Raw genomic sequence first — 19,117 nt, 5'->3', positions numbered from 1 at the left:
GAATTTTGAAAAGTCGGTGGAGTTCCCCTTTAAGATGCCTCTTTACTCCACTGTTCTTATCTAGACTCAGAATAAGATCGATTACACACAAAATGCTGCTCTGTTAAAGCCACTGTGCTAAATTCAGCAGACACAACAGATTTTACTGCACATTTCTGTACGCAGCTGTACCTGTAGCGTTATTTATGCTCACTACATCCAGCGGTGAGAAATGTCCCACGGCCTCTGTCCTCTCATATCCTCACAGGTAAATGTGTTTAATCACCAGAACCGATTAGACTCTGGATAAAAACTCGTTAGAGCCCTTTGTGCGTTTACAACAGACTTCAGCTGCTCATCGTTTCACCACAGGCTAATTCAGCTAACGCGCGATCTGGAAATCTGGCCAGCACAGCGCGGGGCTCCTACAACATTTACAAGAATAACGCGAATTAACCACTTTGGGCTCCCAGAGTACCTGAACATTTAACATGTCATTCCTGGCGCAGGTGCCACGACCGAGGCTCATGTTTAGCCGCCTCAGGGAGCCCGTGCTGCCGCCAGCGCTGCCAGACCGACCGCTGGAGCCCGGAGCTCCCGGTAGCAGTCAGTCTAATCTCCGTGTCGGGGGGATCTTATAGTGTGTTTTTAATAAAATCTCTCCCGGCGTGTCGCAGGTCCTTGATATCAGCTCCTGGAACTCCGCGCGTTTATCTAAAAATTCCTAAAAAACTAAAAAAAATGTTTTAACAAAGTAGCTCACTAGATAGTTGTGAAGCCCTGAGAGGCGAGCGGTTAGAGCAGCACACTCTCTGCTGGGCCACCTAGTGTTTAAACCTGGAACTGCGCCACCCGAAATAGTAACAAAAAATAGCAGGCACGGCCAAAAGGGCATTTTGGGGGCATTTTTGGGGCATTTCAGATTTTACAAAATGAGGAACGCTTCACGATTTTGCGTGTCATCCTTGCGCAGGGGCCATGCTAATCTTCTCTGTATCGTTCCAATTTTAGTATATGTGCTGCCGTAGCAAGCACGAACTACGAGGTTCAGCAGCTCCTATAAAGACCCGGACTGCCGACAATGTTTTCAGTTCATGGTTGATGAGAAAAAAAACCATAAACTTAACATAAGGGTCAAAAAACTAAATATATGCCCAATATATAGCCATGTTTAGTAATAAACACTACATTATTATTGTATTTACCTTTCTTTTATTCCTCCACGAGCTCCTGGGGCGTGTACTAGGGGATATGCAGAGCAGATGGGGACCTAGGAGCTAGGATTGGCTGCTTTGTGGGTTGACTCATTCTCTGCCTGCCCTCCCCCACAGCAGCTTTACTGCTTCCTCGCCCGCTGCCTACCAAGCCCTCTTTCGCTAGAGCACAGCAGAGAACAAATGGCAGAAGCACCCAGGAGCCGTTCTTTCAAGACCTACAAAAGACAAAAAAGTGGTGACCTATACATGATCTAGCCACTTGCAGAGGAATTAAACTGACATGGGATATACTGGCAGCCGTCTCGGATCCTCCTCCGCTCAGTCAGGAAGTTGTAGTACCTCTCTGTGCCGCAAGAGTAGTTCTCGGAAGAGCTCACACCTCCAAATCACTTCAAACAAGAAGTCAGAATAACAGAAATGCTTTTTAAAAGAAATTAGTCCTTACCTTCAGCCTCAAACACTTTATGAAGTGCGTTTCAAGACATTCGGGTCAAAAAACAGTGCTGGATGTTCAGGAGAAAAGGCCAAACCTAATGCAGAAAGTGAATTGAATTGGCAATTTGGTATAATAATATTCTGCAGTTGGTTTATTTTTAAAATAAATCACATTTCTGCAAACCACTTTCTTTTATCCTGGTTAAAGGGATTTTTTTTATTTCAGCGTAATTAAAAGACAAACAGCAAAAGCAGCAAAAGTACATTTGTGAAAACTAGGATTTGTAGTAGGCTCAAAATTCTGTATAATTGGATGGTTAAGATCTAAAAAAAGTCATTCAGAGTGGTTTGATGTGAAATGCTCTGTTCTAGAGAAACTTACCAATACAGAATCATTCACAGTGATAGTGACAGGAACAAGTTTCCATGCGCTTCAGGCCCACAGACGTGACCCGAGGTAAATAAATAATAAAAAAAATACTCAATAAAATTTGCAGTTTGCAGAATTTAGTTAAGAGTATTTTATAGAGTTTATTTTATATTATTTATTTACCTTGGGTCAATGGTCAAATGTGAGCTTAAATAAGTTTTAAAGGTACATTACATTCACTTTTCCAGTAAATAGGTAGATAATATTACCTTTTTACAGCATAATATTTCAAAATAGAAAAGTATTTTTGGGCAAGACTGGACCCGAGTCAGTGCAGAATATCCAAATGCAACTGAATAAGTACAATTACGTTCTCTAACTAAAGGCACCGAAGACGTACTCTTGATGATATTGCACCGGTGATATGAGGGTCAGTGTTTGGTGTGAAAGTAGAGGAGGCAATGGATAGGGCAAGATGGAGGCAGATGATCCGCTGTGGCGACCCCTAAAGGGAGCAGCCGGAAGAAGAAGAAGAAGATATGAGGGTCAGTGTGGTACTTTTTTTTCTGAGGGTTAGTTCTAAATACTTGAAAGTGTCACTTTGGTTTTGAATGCTTGTTCTCTTCACTTCTCCGTCTTCACAGATTACTGAAAAAGCATACTTGTTCAATTCTTAGTAAAGCCAATTATGGAGCTTGGAGCTAAAGCAATGCTCATATATGCTGTCTGCCATTATTATTAACGTTACAAGTAGTCTAAATAAAAATAATGTGGCATTTGTGCTTTACAAATCTGTTAATTGCTCTGCTCTGTTAATACATCACATGGTTGGGCAGAGTTTAGTAGTTTAGAATACCTCTGGTAGCGTTATCATCTCGCTTTGCAAACAGAGCTGAACATAGTGGTGTTGTAGTACCAAGTCTGGTCTCGGTCTCCAGAACGTAGATTAACTGCCTCGATTTCGACAGAATTTTTGACTTGGCCTCAGTCTCAGGGTAAAGCTGAGACGGTGCCTCCCACGAGGTAAATGGAACCAGAACACATCCTTTAAGCAGAATGAAAAATCTTTTTCCCAAATGTTTAATCATAAAAATGTGTATATGTTGTTTGGTTTATATTTAGTTCACTTTAGGTGGTGACATCTGAAAAGTTGTAATACCAATTTGGCTAATATGGTAGCGTCCTCAGGAAATGTGTTCTCCTGTTTATTCTGGTTTGTGGTTCTCCAGCAGTTACTCTCTGGGTTTCTTCTGACAATGACTCTTAATGTAAATGTGGGGCTAAGCTTCCTTCGCTGTGTTTATGCATTAGAACAAGAAGAACAAGGCAATGGCAGAACTAGGCAGAGCCATGAAAGATTCTGAAGTGGTTGAGAAAGCTGTGTAACACTTAGGATGCAATTATGATGAAATTAATATTTAGAATTCATCAGATTTGAAAAATGTTCGTCAGGGAAGATTTTAATTTGTCAGGCGTTTGATAGAATATTTTTACAGTGTATCGTGTTTGTGTACTATGAAGTACTGCTGCATTATATTAGGAATGTTTGTCTTTCCTGTAGCTGATAAAGTGTCTGAAGAAAGCTCTGGAGCCAGCGCTGACAGATGTGCGCATTGACTGGTATGTGCCAGACAACATGGAGGCTCTGCTTTCGCCCAATGAGATTCCACCGCTCTACCCAGGGAATCGCCTGATAGGCTACTGCACTCTCTATGATGTATCTGCATTCAAAGTTAAGAAGAATGAAGTAAGTTTGTGTGTGTGAGATATACAGAAAGTGGGAGAAGACAGAGGGTGTCATTTAGAGGTTTGCGAAGGCCATATAAAGGCAAGGCTAGTGTAGAAGCCTGGTTTATAACAGTCCCTTTCACTGAGCAGTTATACCTAATGCAGTTCATCCAACTGTCAGGAGCTTCTTAGTGTAAGAATCATGTGGATCTTGATTAGAGCTGCAGTAAAACCAGTAAAACTCAGTAGGAGAGTCAGTCAGTTAGAACTCTGTTGCTGAAGACATCTACATAACCCTTTTTGTTAATATATTGCTGTCTGTTGTTTGTATACCGTGGGTGTCTGTAGGTAAAGAGTCATGGATACAGGCCTGCCCCACGGGGCTCTGTGGGGTCAGTATTTGAGCTGTCCCCTGGATCATCCGAGCTGCTGCAGCCCTTGGTGCCGGCAAGTGAGCGAGAGGCAGCAGAGGAGGGAGAGATTGAGGATGTACTAAGAGAAATTTCACAAGAAATTTCCTCTGAGTTCTCCTGTGCTCCAGCTACGGACAACACCAGCAACTCCGGTATTACACACACTGCAACACCTCCAGCTCTAATATGCACAGGCAGAAATAGACAAAATCATGCATGCTTTTAAAGGGGTGGTCAGGGTGACTATTGCCTTCCTCTGAAATCTGATTGGCCATCCCAGATGCCCCAGACAGGGCTGCCCACCACTCTGGGCAATGTGCTCACTGCCCCCTAGTGTGTGTGTGCTCACTAGTGTGTATGTGGTGTTTTACTTCACGGTTGGGTTAAATCATCATCATTTTCGTTGACCGCTAGTCCAGATCGCACTTGGTTGGGTTAAATGCCGATGTGAAATTTCCCCGTTGTGGAACTGATAAAGGTCACTTAATTAATTAATATTTAGAACATACTTTTTATTACTTGTTGTTTCAACAAGTTATAATATTGAAAAGTTTGAGTGATATTATGGGTTCGTCACTTTTGTCATGTGTGTTTTGGCCTGATGGTTTGAAATGTGTTTGTGTGTCCTCTCTAGTCACTGACCAGGACTATATAGTGAGTGATGTGCGCTGGCGGATGGAGCAGGCATCATATGTGCAGGAGCAGTACATGTTGACCCGCTGCTCTCTGAGCAGTGAGAGGGGGCTGGCCTCTTTCTCTTCTCCATCAGAGGGTCTCTCTTTGAGCATGGACACTGGCTCACTCCCACAGGGCCTGGAGAGGGTCCAGCCACAGGGGAGGGGGCTCTCACGCTGGGAGTCACCGTGGCAACAGACCGCCACCTCCTCTGTGGATACAGAACCTGAGAAGGTAAGATTGAAAAAGTATTTGGCTCAAATGCATTTGTAATTTTTAATTTTAAACAAAAATAATTAAAAAAATAGAGTCAGATCTGAGTGATATAAATATTTTGTCAGCAATGTGGATTTTAAGGAGCTAAAAACTCTGAGTTATAATAGTAGCGAAGATCATTTGGTCAAAGCGGACTATAATAGTTTTAGGTTAAACAATGTTTTACTGGCTCAAATGACGTTACACTCTGTTTGTAATAAAAAGCAGATGCAAGTTGTTCCTGAATGTATTTTTCAGGTGTTAAATTTAAAGTGACATTACTTGATGCTTTAAATGAGCCATCAAAGTTGATAAAAGAAGTCATTATTGAGTCAGGAGGAAAAACAAACTAAAATAAGGCACTGCATGATGTCCTGTAAAACATGAAGCATTTATTTCAAGAGGTGTCAGATTTCACAGGTTTTCAGGCTACGTCATACATCTTTATATACTGACATCACATGCATAGGCTCAGAAAGAAGGTCCAGCTTGATGTTTAGGTCTCAAAGGCAAAATTGACATTATGCTGATGAAGATATGATGACAATAGTAGATAACTGCCTTACATTCTTGCAAAATGTCATCCACCAACAACTGACGTTACAAAATGTTCTTCCGCTCGTTACATGCAATTACACATTTCCACCAGAGAGATCTCCAAATCCCAATATCTTACATAGTGTAAGGGGGAGCGAGGAGGCGGACGCACACGCTGAGATAAGCGAGATTTATTAGGGGCAAATCCAGGGTCGTGGTCAATACGGTCCAGGGTCAATGAGCCGACATGTACAGAGTTTGGGTAAGACATAACAAAGACTAGAACCAACACAAACAACGACCAGGTACAAAGATACAAGGATTCAAAGACTGGCAAACGCAAGGGGCAAACACAGGGCTTAAATACACGGAACAATGAGGGACAGGTGAAAACAATCAGGGGCGGAGTTACAAACCAAAACAAGAACACATGGACAGGACTGGGAGGGGCCAACCGTGACACATAGTGTAGGTTTAATAACAGTCAAACAATATGTCCGCCATTACTTCTTGTTTTTCCTTCTGTCTTCCTTCTGTCATTTTTCCTAGCAAATCACAGTCATAAAGGCATGTTCAAAAACAAGGCAGGAACTGAAACATAATCATTCAAGTACCCACAACAGTAACCATCAGTAACCATAAGAAAAGGCACTGGATTTCTTTGAGTCAGTTTAATGATTCCAACATACCTCTGAAAGGACAATTCAGAATTTGTTCTTTTTAATATGCCTTTAAAACAAGCAAATATATGCCTTAGCCAAAGCTCACCTTGTTCTCTGCAGTGGGTTGTTTGTAGGATGCACTCTCTGAATGATCGTAAACAGTAGGCATATTATTCTACTTTTCACTTCCTAAAAAACTACTCAGTACTTGACTTCTATGTTACTCTCTAAAACCAAACCAGACCTGTTCCAGCTGTACAAGGGAAAACCTGATAGTCCTTTCCAGAAATTTTCACAAAAAGAAACAGTCATCACCGCTTAAAAGGCAGCCACTCTGTGTTACTTTAAACAAAACACAGACAGTTACGCTGATTAAAATGATGAACAGCTGAAGCTGAAGCAGAAGATGTTTCCTCAAAATAAAATCTTTGTGAATAAAATATAAATCTTACCAGTATTCAAAAATTTTTCCTATCCATCGAGCAGTGCTAATGTGCATGCAGTTATCATTAGTATAGTATGGTTAAAAAAAAATATCCATCCATCCATCCATTTTCTAAGCCGCTTCTCCGTCAGGGTCGCGGGGGGATGCTGGAGCCTATCCCAGCAGTCTTCGGGCGGAAGGCAGGATATATATAAATTGTTTTTAACGTTAATTCAGCTTCACTTCAATTGTATTATATAGACATAACATTTAGACAAGTTACAACAACTCATCAGAGTTTGGCACAGATTAATTACATAAAAGAAATCTACAATTTAATTACATTGTGTAAAATGAATTTTGTGATCCTACAGTCATATGAGTAATGCAACATAATGGGATTCTTTATAAGTCAGTAACTGTAATGTGATTAGAAAGATTTAAACTGTAATATGTTACATTACTTCGTTATTGGAGAAAAATAATCACGTTACTGTAATGCATTAGTTTGAACCACTTTACCTCCTGAACTGTCAAACGCAATTAAAATTCTCTCTGACTAGATGCACTTGTGTTGTGTAACTTTGTGTGTGTGTGTGTGTGTGTGTAAAGGGAGTCCGGCTGTCAGATCGAGAGGAGTGTGTGCGCAGACAGAAGGCTCTAGCACGCTGTGCTCTGGCCAGCCGCAGTTTCTCGTCCCCACAGGGTGACCTGGACATGCACTGCCTGCGGAGGGCGCTGGAGAGAGTGTCCTTTGAGCAGACTGTTGGAGGCAAACTGGATGAGAACGACATAGAGACACACAACACACCCCAAGCTCTGTCTCTTACAGACTCCAGTGAGAGAATATATATATATATACACACACTCACATGCACACACATGCATACAGAAAGACATATACACTACAGGCCAAAAGCATGGGCAAAAATCAGTGATTTTATTTAAAGATACCGAAGTCCACCAGCAACTAGCACCACATATTTATTGATGTCTAATTTAACCAAATATGTTTTTGTAATCTTACTGTAACATATAAATGAGAAAAGACTTCACTCTTTTTGTTGATATCAGTTTCTTACTTTGAACACTTTTAATTATTTACAACTCCTTTTTTATGAAGATTACTGGGAGTAAAATTTTATTCATTTAAACAAATGTTAATAAAGATATTGCTGTTCATTACTCTAAAAAAAAAACAATTTTGTGCATTCTTAGAGGTGCAGTGATACACAAAACTCTGTTTTGTGTTCATAAGTTAATGTCAATATGTTAATGTTTGCACTGTGCACACAGTGTACATGCATGTGTACTAGGGCTGTAATAACATGCATATTTGCAATTTTTAATTTCTTGGTCAAAAGTTTATTCAACATATTTAGTATTTTGAAATCACAGAATGATTCTATGGACCTCTAATTCTATACTGTTGGTTTGGCTCAGGAAAATGAAAGGTACATTTTTCAAAGCCTTCTGTCCCAGCCTGTTATAAAATGCCCAGTCCTTTGAGCATGGGTGTCTGTGCACAACACAGAGCTACAACTAAAGGTTCCTTCTATGATCAATGAATCTTATTTAGTTAACTTGGTTAACTACCATTCAATGTATCAGCTAATCAAACCCTTCAGTGTCTTGTTTGATTTTCTCTTTGTTCCTGTCACAGTGCTCCCAGTCAAAGTTCACTCTGTACAACCAAACCATAGAAGACACATCATCCCCAATACTTTGTGTGGTGTATTGCAGTCTGTCGGATCATATTAAACATATAAATATCTATCATATAATTGTTCTATCATTGATGTCAATGGCTAATCAACTAAGATTTTTTTCTCTTCCCTCTTCTCCTCACCTTCTTATTCTCTCAATCTAACTCTTTTTTTTTCCTTTTATTTTCTCTACAGATGGTCTCCTGTTTCCTGCCTCTCCATTGGACTGGGACAGCTTCACTGATCCTGAGGCTCTTTTTGCACCTACCCCTGCAGGTGACTCTCAGGCTGGTCAGGCCTCGTGTCGCTCTGTCATCCACGGCCTGTTGGGTGCCCGGCCTGTATCCTGGGAGGTGGCTGTGGACCTCTCTACGCTGTGGGCCACTGAGAGCCCCCCACGAGGCCACTGGGATGAAATCATCCACCAACTCACTGCCCGCTCAATCATCAGAGACTTTGAGAACATGGCTGAGAAAGAGACAGACATAGAACACGGTAGGAACGGAATAGAGACAGATAGAGAAAGAGAGTGAGAGGGGGCAGTAATCATTAAGAAGGAACAGATTTTTTTTTATTTAAATTAAGTTTTGATTACAAATAGATTAAGTATGAAATTATCTTAGGACACACCAACCATCCACTTCATTAAAACACTTAATTACACTCATCTTCCATTTTCTCAGCTTGATTTACCATATAAATGCACTTTGTAGTTCTACAATTACAGACTGTAGTCCGTCTGTTTCTCTGCATACTTAGCCCCCTTTCACCCTGTTCTTCAGTGGTCAGGGCCCCCACAGGACCACCATACAGTTTGGGTGGATCATTCTCGGCACTCCTGTGACACTGGCGTGGTGGTGGTGTGTTAGTGTGTGTTGCGCTGGTACAAGTTGAACAGATTGAGCAGTGCTGCTTGAGATCTTAAACAGTGTGTCCATTTACTGTCCACTCTATTAGATACTCCTACCTTGTTGGTTCATCTTGTAGATGTAAAGTCAGATATGATAGCTCATCTGTTACTGCACAGTTTGTGCTGGTCATCTAGTGTTTCACCAGTGAGGGTCTAGAGGACACCACAGTATAACCCGCACTTCACACACGTTTACTCTCTCTGTCTGTCCTGCAGGGTCATATAAGCGATATCGTATGAAGGCCATCCAGACCAGCAAAAGCTGTGGGATCATCTGCATGTACACCGCCTTTACTACTACTGACACCAGCCCCAAGAAAACACTGTCAGAAGCCACCAACAGTCGATACACAGGTATACATACTCACACATGACATAAAGACTAAATCTGAATCAGTAACTCTCTCAGCAACAGGCCATTTCATATCAAACCAAACTCTGAATGACTTTACATATGTTGCTTTGATGGAATTATGCAATTCAGTCAATGCAATATAAAGAAAGAAGTTAGAAAATCAATTTTGAAAAATCTGTGGATTTTTGCCATCTAAGCTTGGTGCGTGTTGTTAGTAGTGTATTATACATTCTAACACTGCTGTGTGTTTAAGGTGTGCGTTTTGGGAGCAGACGCAGTACCAGCAGCAAGAGACAGAGAACGCTCTCTGTTGGGTTCGGTCGCAGACCATCAAACAGGGACAGTGAGGAGATAGATGACATTCATACCTCCACAGGTAACATACACATTTGTGGAGGTTGATTTAAGATATCTGAGTTGATATTCATTGTTTACTGAACCTCATGCATGTCACAACACTGTGCTGAGATGTCTTTGAAACATTTTTTTCCAGACAGAGACAACACACCAGCTTCTCCACGCAGCCTGGCATCTTGGGACAGCAGTAAGTAGAAAGATAGAGAGAGACAGAGAGTGGGTGAGAGAGATGAAAAGAAACGGACAAATAAATCATTTTACTTAAAGTGGGGTCTAAATGCATGTGTCTGCTTGTGTCTTAGGTGTTGGTAGGAATGTGTGTCCTGGCAGTCCTTCTGCTGCTTCGTCCCGTTCTCAACGGTCCATCGAGAGCAGATCGGTTGAAAGCTTCTTCACCACCAGGTCAGAAACATGTCTTCAGTGCACTTATGACCATTGTTATTGTGTATCATTATTACTACGGTAGTATTTTTTCCACACATATGTGTGTGTCCAGATAAAAAACAGAAAAGATCCAATAAAGTGTAGAAGACACACACTGGCTGCTTTGTGAAATATACCAATCACACTCTTTGTCCATTTTATCAGTTCCACCTAACCATGTAAGTGCACATCGTAGGTCTACAATTACAGCCTATAATCCATCTGTTTATACTTTATACATTATTGGCCTTTTATTTCATCAATTGTGTATTTCAGTCTCAAAGAGCACCAGAATGCATGAGAATTTACATTTTAAAATCACTAAAACGTTCTTATTGACACAATGCTGCTGGACCCTACAGGCTTCTGAACTTTTTTCACACTTTTCACTGTAAATACTAGATAGCCGTCTTAGAATTCCCAATTGAGTGATCTGACATACAATACAGTATTCCTTGCTTACCCAGTGTAGAAAGTCTTTGATCTTGCCTTGGAATAAATTCAGGAGACCAGGGTTTGAAGAAATAATGAGAGTTATATTAAAAACACAGCACGCCGTACATCTGCCTAAATCTCACCCCAATCTGAACAGCAGCTCAGACACACAGCTTTTATATTATGCCACTGACCCCCCACCCCCTGGCCCCATGCTACTGTCATAAAACTGAAGTCAGAGTTCTCAGAGTCTTAGATCCTGTCCTAAACACCTTACTGTTGCAAAACAACCAGAGTTGATGTTGTAAAAAGAGCGCTCTACTCCAGGAATCTTCCTTCCTGTTGTAAGGCCATTTGCTGTAACTGTTCAAACAAGGAGAACAGAAATGGAGGTGACTTCTTAAACCCTTCAGCATTAATGCTGTTTAACAAAGAATAACAACGTAAAACAAACGAAACAGAAAACTGGAAATTAAATCAAAATAAATCACTTCCCAACACCAGCTGACTTTAAACTTAGTTTGATCTAACATTGTTAGCAGTGGTTACCACATTGTCTTTTTTTTTTCTTTGGTGACTCCATGTTTCACTTTTGGCTGTTCATCACACACATCATGATTTTGTGTGCACCTGTTAACAAAAAACAAAACATACCTTTATCTTTAAGCTTCTTTTCCTCATCTTCACCTTTTCTTTTCTGTTTCTTGGCTCTGCATGCACACATTCAACTTTAGACATGACTAACCAGTTGCTTCTTTCCCCTTCACTCGAGCATCTTAGACATCATACCGGTGTAGTCGTAATTCAGAAGTTATCAGAGGGCTCACTGACTTCCACAGGGCAATAAGCAGCTGCTTATGTTGCTTATTAGTTAGTGCTGGCACTGGGGACATGTCCCCCCTGAATTTGCAGCAGTGGTCTCATCCCATCCATGTTTGTGTGCATGTGTGCTTTGTAGGTTTAACCTGGGCAGACTCAGGTCCAGCCACAGCTCAGGAAGGCAAACTCCTCTCAAACCACAGTGCCTGTCTGCCGAATCAGACACATATACAGACTCCATATCACCCGACTCTCTGCCTCTGGTGAGTGCCCTTACCTATCCTTCTCTTGCTCCCTCATCCATTCATAGCTATATCCTGTCAGGATACAACAATGCTTATGTTCATCTCCTAAGCTTAGAATTCCTCAGCTAAGCGTAGTCCTGTGGGGGACCTGAATATTAGTCATGTTTAAGAGTCAGTTATGTTTGTTTAACATTGCATTCAGAAGCTCTGTACAGCTAGAGAAACACTGCTCTAACCCCACTTCCTCACCCAGTAAGGGAAGATATTTTATACTATACATTACTTATTAAATTCGTATTTACTGTTTAGTATTTTATGCTTCAATGTGAAGAAGCACCTCACAGATCTGGCTTATCACTCGCTCATGTTTTGCAGGCTATAAAATTTCCAAAGTGGGAACCAATTAGCAGTCAATTGGTGCTTTGCATCAGGGACACTGTGTGACCTTGTTAAAAACTTGATTTCAACATACTTACTTTTTTCATTCTTCTACTATTTTGTCTTTTTGGCCCTAAGCCCACCACAAACATGAAGTAATAATTAATAAGTAAACAAAACTCAGTTCATGATTAATGAAAAAAACTAAAGTGTTAATAAAATTACAGGAAAATGCAGTGATGGGCTTCAGATCAGAGTAGCATTCATGTATGTAACCAGAGTTTTTTTTCCCCTCATTTGTATCTCTCCTTTTGACACCCGTTCAGGTGCGTCTGCAGCTGGCCTCGGGTGCGTTCCTGTTGTGTGAGTCGTTCTCAGAGTGCATTCACATTCCTCTGGATCGTCTGAAGAGGGCATCTCCTTACCTGAGCCACCGCAGCAGCCTGAGCCCACCATACCGCTGCATCTCACCTCCTGGCACCCGCCCCATTGCCCCCTACAGGCCTATGGACCACACTAGCACCCACCAGCCTCACGCCAGCCTACGCCGTTACTATGATAACGAGCCCCTCACCGTTTTTTCTGACCCAGAGGAGGGGTCTCCAGAACCAGTGGGAGGCATCCTGCAGGCAGATAGTGGGCGTGGCTCTGAGACAGACATGTGTGAGGGCTCTCCACTGGAGGGGGTGGACCCTCATGGGGAAGAACTGGCACAGCTAGATGTGGAAAGCTCCAGCTGGGCTACAGCACTGGCTCTGGCCTGGCTGGAGCACCACTGTGCTGGCTACTTTGTGGAATGGGAGCTAGTGGCTGCCAAGGCTGATTTTTGGCTCAAATGTCAGTCACTGCCAGAGGGTGTGGACCTGCCAGGGCTCAGGGCAGCTGCAAGACAACTGTTCCTATTGCTCCGCCACTGGGATGAGAATCTGCAACTCAACATGCTCTGCTACAATCCAAACAACATGTGACAGAAACCTCCAACTGCTAGGACCCAAATGTAATGGAAACAGTGACTCGACATTCCACTAGAACCCAGGTATGTGGCAGAACCTCCAACACCACATGGTCTGCTAGAAACCAAGCAAGTAAGATGGAACCACTGACTCCACATGGTCTGCTAGAACCCAAACAACATATGATGGAATCTTCTACTCCATATGGTCTGCTGGAGTCCAAGCCCCACATGATGGAACCTCCAACTTCACATGCTTTGCTAGAACCCTAACAGCATCTGGCAGGACCACCAACTCCACGTACTCTCCAAGATCCCAAACAATATATGACAAAACCTCCAACTCCACATGCACTGCTAGAATCCAAACACCACATGATAGAACCTTCAACTCTGCACGCTCTGCTAGTAACCAAACAGCATATGAGAGGACATTGAACACCACACAATATGATGGAATCTCCAACTCCACATGCTCTCCCAGAACCCAAACAACATAATGACAGGCCCTCTTACACCACATTCTCTGCTAGAATGCAAACAACATAATAGAATTTCCAACTCTACATTATCTGCTAAAACCCAGACAACACATGATGGAACCTCCAACTCTACTTGGTCAACAAGAACCCAAGATTGTACATACAATGCAATATCTGTTTACAGCCCAGCAAGACATACTAATTCCTCCTAGCATGTCCTATCAGACCAAATTGGCTTATTCTGTAATTCTATGTGAACCACTGATCCTGGTCTAACTCTCACAGAAACTCTCTGTACTTGTATGAACAGGGATAACAGTGATGACATCCCAAGGACTTTTATTCAAGCAATAGTAAGGGCTCCAATTTCATAAACGTTCCCTTGTCTTAGAACAGTGGCCACCAACCCTGGTTAAAGAGGTCTTACTTTATGGAGTCTAGTTCCAACCACAATCTGCCAAATGTCCTCCAGGTACTGAACTTCTTCAGAACTTGCTGATTGGTTGGACCTTATGCATTAGTGCTGGGTAAAGGAATGGAGTGGGGGTGAAGGGTAAAGGGAAGAAGGAGGGTTGGTGACCTCTATACTATACATTATTCTGCCTTTTAAGCCATTTCTAATGAATGTAAAGAACTTGTAGTGTGCACGAGTAATCAAATACCCGGTTAAACTTTCCAGGTGCCAGTGTTTGAATACTGAAATCACTATCTGAGTGTTCATTATGCTGCATTCCAGGAAGTCAGGGGAAAATACAGCATTGAAAAACAGAAAAGGGAGGAAAAGAGGAAAGATCCATAGCAGCAGGGAAATGACTTCTTATGATACTTTGGTACTGACTAAAGACTTTTTTTGTTGTTCTCCACTGTTCACTTTATGTCCATATATTAACTTCTAGACATTCAGAATGCACATTGAAACCATGGGACATACTAAACTGCAGTTTCAGCTACTCCCTGCTCCATCACATCTAGTTCTCATCCAACTTATCAGCCAGTTTTCAAGCCCTTCATGAGCTGGATCCTGGGTGTTGGAGAAGGTAATACTTGAAACCGATAAGGTAGTGGGTTCCCAGGAGTTGAGAGAGAGAGATAAAATCCATGAAATGACTAGAGCCTCTATCTGCTCCAAGAGGTGGGGCCACTTCATAGTGAACTGTCTTTAGTAGCTCGCTCCAATCAATTCTGCAAGATGCTGTGAGTATTCAAGTTGCATTCCACAGATTTTTCCAAGTTGTTGAGATGTAAAGTCAGTTGAAGTGGTCTGTTGTGGAATGGTTCAGATGGTTATAGAGAAACTGAGAAGCTTGATGACATTGATTTCTTTACAATATTAGTGATAGGAACCAGATGTTATATCTACATGAAATTGATAGATTGAAATGACTTTCTGTGGTGGAGTGTTTGGTGGTATGAAACTCTAAATGTCTGGTTCCTGTCACAGTAAATTGAACAATTCTGCCTCAGCAAGTTTCTTTGGAATGGAGCATTTAAAACTAAACCACTCAGAAGGATTTTGTTGGTATTGTAACTGCTTAATTATACAGAAGGTTTGAAAAATCTGTGGAATTATTATTCTTTAAGGAACTGACTTGCCCGTTGCTTTCAGAGACTGCCTGTCTGGGCACTTTTATTGCTGTTTCTGTCACCTTTCCTGCTGCTGGATGCTTCTTTGTATTGTCATAATTGACATTTGTGTAATATTGAGTGGCTTCTGTTGGATGTATCTAGTTTAGATGCTGCTGCTTTTATTTTCTTTTTAAATTTTCCATATGACAAGTTGCTAAAAAGGATGTTCTAAAAAAAAAAACGAGTCACAGGGTAAGATGAGGTCAGGCACTGTATTACCTTTTGATGTCGGTGGCTGTATTGAGAAATGCTGTAAAGTCTTCAAACTGATTGATGCCTTAGATCCTGCAATAAAGCTTTTTTCAAATGTGGCTATTGTCTGTCCATGGCTTTCAATGCACAATACTGTAACTGATGATTTGTACCAAAATTTGAATTTTATTTTCAAGCTTTGACACATTTACCAGATAAAATGCTGCTCTGGGTAAATCTGCAGCTTAAACCAAGACTGGAAAGACTGTATGACAATATGAAAAATAACATACGTTATACTTCTGTGTGTATGGAGTATGAAGAATGACCAAAGGGTTGATTTTTCTATGCTTTCGTTTTTATTTTCTTTGTTTCCTAACATGTGAATGACAGTCTTCTGAGTTCAAACTTGGCGGCCGGGAGTTTAAATGGTGACGAAATCACAGGGTCGACACGCCCTCTTTCTCTCGTTGGCTCACCGCCGTTGTGAGCCGCCGTGGCTCATGGCTAATTTACATGTGCTTCTTAAAACGGCAATGACGGCGCGGAGCGGCTGTGGGGCCCCCCGGGGTTCGGCTAATGGGATAACCCGCCGCGTTCCTCACAGGGTGCGGAGCCGCCCTGCCGGTGCGTTGATCCTCGTGAGACGAGGAACCTCGCGGACGCGACGTCGAAGACTCGGGACTCATCGAGAGCGCCGATCTCAGCACTAAAGGGGACCAGTTGTTTCGGTAAGACCCGCCCCTCTCCCCTTCTGATTGGCTGCTGGAAGAACCATTTCGGAGACCTGTTTCAGGCGATCTCGCCTGATTGGTCGAGAACTGGGACTGGTCTCATGTGATTGGCCAGAGCGTGTGTCCTTGTCCCATGACCTTTTGTTTTAGATGGTCTCCACTGATTGGTCGGGAAAGCCGATTTTTTATATATATATATATATAAATATATATTTATACATTACATATATATGTCTCTTTTAAAAGAATTGTTTGTTGAGCTCAGTGAAATAGATTACAGAGATGTTACAGCTGTATTTTAGAAAGTAAGCAGTTTGTTTGATGTTAGTTTGCTACATAGCTGTACATTTAAAACTTGTAAGAATTTCCCTTTTTCTTTATTAAGTTAGGTCAAAGTGCTGTGTTAAATACTGTCAGACGATATATCTCTGTGTAGAATATTAGTTCGTCATGATATTAGCCTATTATTAATAACTAAGAACAGGCAACAGACAGTATTTTACCAAATGAGTGAGAAATTCCATCACAATACACTTTTCTGAGAATGGAGCACATCATCAGCACTAAAGAACACCAACTGCATGTTTCTCCAGAAAGAAAGCAGAATTAGCTTTGTTAAGTTGGATTTACTGCACAGTATTTCAAATGTTGAACAAACGTCTCTTTACTCATAGTTTTACTGTAATTTTCAAATGTGACATTACTGTGGACTTTCAAACATCAGAAAAACTAAATATGATACATATCCATGTAACTTTTTGGATAATATTTTTGGTATGTGGCTTTGCTGGTGTGTTGTGCATGTTGCAGCCTAACAAACCTCAGAAAAATGGAATGAAAAAACGAGACTCTGGCAATCGACTGTGGTGACGCTGCCCTGAAGAGTAATTTGGATGCACTACCCAGATTTATCAACTCCTTTCCTGAGTTTGCTGAGGCCGTAATTCAATGGACGCAGTGGCACACCAAGCAGATGACTGTTTGGTGGGCTTTGGCGTTTGATAGATTTGCAGCTACAAGCAGCTTTATGAGTACATTCGGGCATTAATATTGGGGATAATGTAAAGTCATCGAGTATTGTAAACCGTCACATTTTCAATGTTTAATGGTCTGTGTATTTTGTCAGAGCCCACTAATGGTGAGCTGGTGGCGTGTGCGATGGAGGTGGCATGATTTTTCTTTTTTTCTTTTTTTTTGAATGAATAATTTGTTACTTATAAATCTTGTGATAAACATATGATAACATATAAGCTATACTTCAGTGTATTTATTACCTCTAAGAGCAATGCTGCAGAAGTTGAGGTAAATGTTGTAACTGGCCCATTAAATATTAGCCCGCTCACATTACTGGTGGCTTAGTTGGCTCTAGCAGACAAGTCCTGTCTTTTTGTTGCCCTGGTAGAATTATTGCTTAGAATGCTCACACTCCCTGCTCTGTTGACCCCATCCCCTGTCTTAGAAAAGCTGCACATCAGAGAGAAGCATCTCATGCCACTTCTGTTATTGCCCAATCTTGGGTCTGGCCATAAAAGAACAACATGGTGCCAAATGTATGCATGTTGAATGTGTGTGCAATGTATAGTAAGAAGACAAACCTGCAAATGTTGTTTAGAGTAAATCCAAGGTTTATTACTGAAATATACAGCTTTTCAGTAGGCCTGTGAAAGGGAGTGGCAGGGACAGCAAGCTCAGTAATCACTCATCAGAATCAGCGCAGGTACAGAAACGAGCTTTTGGTCTCTCTTAGCTCATGATTAACAGCTTGCTGTTTTAACGTGTCCCCTCACTCTCTCACTCTCTCTCTCTCTCTCTCTCTCTCTCTCTCTCTCTCTCTCTCTCTCTCTCTCTCTCTCTCTCTCTCTCTCTCTCTCAGGTGACTACATCTTAATTATGTGCGAGCTCTGATGTGTGTGTGCACTGTGTTCTGAACGTCCTCCGATTTTGCTGAGTCATACAGCGCTAATGCTGACTCACCTTGTGGGCAGCACAAAAACCTCAGGCTTACAGCAATTGGAGAGTTGCAGAAAATAACAGCAACACAATGCAGTGCTTGTGTGTATTAAGAAGAGTGGGTGTCACTTTAGAAGTGCATTCATTCCTGTTATAAAACAGCTGAGAGGGATATGACATCAGTATTAAACAAACAGATGACCTTGTACCACATAAGTTTCACTAAGAGTGATGTCAGAGTAGGCAAAATATCCCATATCACAATACTTTATTTCATGAAATGTACCGTGATATTCTGATGCACAGGCACCTGAAAGGGCCTAATAGTGACGCCTTTTAACAGTCATCAAAATTTTCCATTTTATCAGGATCAGTTACTGTATACGAGCACTTTGTAGTTCTCAAATCTTTAGTCGATCTGTTTCTCTGCATACCTCGCCCTATTTCACCCTGTTCTTCAATGGTTAGGACCACCAGAGAGCAGGTATTATTTGGGTGGTGGATCATTCTCAGCTTCGCAGTGATGCTGACATGGTGGTGATTTGTTAGTGTTGTTGTTGCTCTGGTGTGAATGGATCAGATACAGCAGTCTCACAGAAGTTTGGAAGAAGCCAAGTTTTCTTGAATTGATCTTCTGGAGCCTTTGAACCAGCTGGTTTATTGCAAATGTCAGAGATCACCCTTTATTTATTTAAGTCAAAACAACAATGAAATTATTCAGTCAGAAAAAAACAGAAAAAAGTATTTAACAGAAAATTACACACAAGCAGCAACAACTAAATAATACAGTTTTCAGCATTTAGTGTGTCCATGCTTTGCCTTTAGCTTCCATTTTGCTTTTAGTCTTTCAAAGAAATC

General features: G+C 41.4%; 1 protein-coding gene and 1 non-coding gene across 3 annotated transcripts in view; one reads left to right on the top strand and one right to left on the bottom strand.

The window, feature by feature from the left end:
* LOC108428257 (von Willebrand factor A domain-containing protein 5B2) overlaps positions 1–15,694 on the top strand; it is a 53,437-nt gene extending 37,743 nt beyond the window's left edge. For both annotated transcript variants that reach the window (XM_037531061.1, XM_037531062.1), the window contains exons 12-22: positions 3,563–3,748; positions 4,078–4,294; positions 4,777–5,051; positions 7,308–7,533; positions 8,597–8,896; positions 9,528–9,665; positions 9,920–10,042; positions 10,160–10,210; positions 10,326–10,425; positions 11,840–11,963; positions 12,650–15,694. In XM_037531061.1, coding sequence (XP_037386958.1) covers positions 3,563–3,748; positions 4,078–4,294; positions 4,777–5,051; positions 7,308–7,533; positions 8,597–8,896; positions 9,528–9,665; positions 9,920–10,042; positions 10,160–10,210; positions 10,326–10,425; positions 11,840–11,963; positions 12,650–13,291 — 2,382 coding nt within the window. In that variant the 3' untranslated portion in view covers positions 13,292–15,694. The remainder of the gene's footprint in view (positions 1–3,562; positions 3,749–4,077; positions 4,295–4,776; positions 5,052–7,307; positions 7,534–8,596; positions 8,897–9,527; positions 9,666–9,919; positions 10,043–10,159; positions 10,211–10,325; positions 10,426–11,839; positions 11,964–12,649) is intronic.
* Positions 908–1,014, bottom strand: LOC119261655. Its single transcript, XR_005129148.1, has one exon. It is a non-coding gene; the product is annotated as a U6 spliceosomal RNA (small nuclear RNA).
* Positions 15,695–19,117: the final 3,423 nt, after the last annotated feature.

This window comes from Pygocentrus nattereri, chromosome 19 (genome assembly GCF_015220715.1).
Source record: "Pygocentrus nattereri isolate fPygNat1 chromosome 19, fPygNat1.pri, whole genome shotgun sequence".
In the NCBI taxonomy this organism is placed as follows: Eukaryota; Metazoa; Chordata; class Actinopteri; order Characiformes; family Serrasalmidae; genus Pygocentrus; species Pygocentrus nattereri.
Note: the sequence above shows the minus strand (reverse complement) of the source record. Positions and strands in the feature narration are given on the sequence as shown.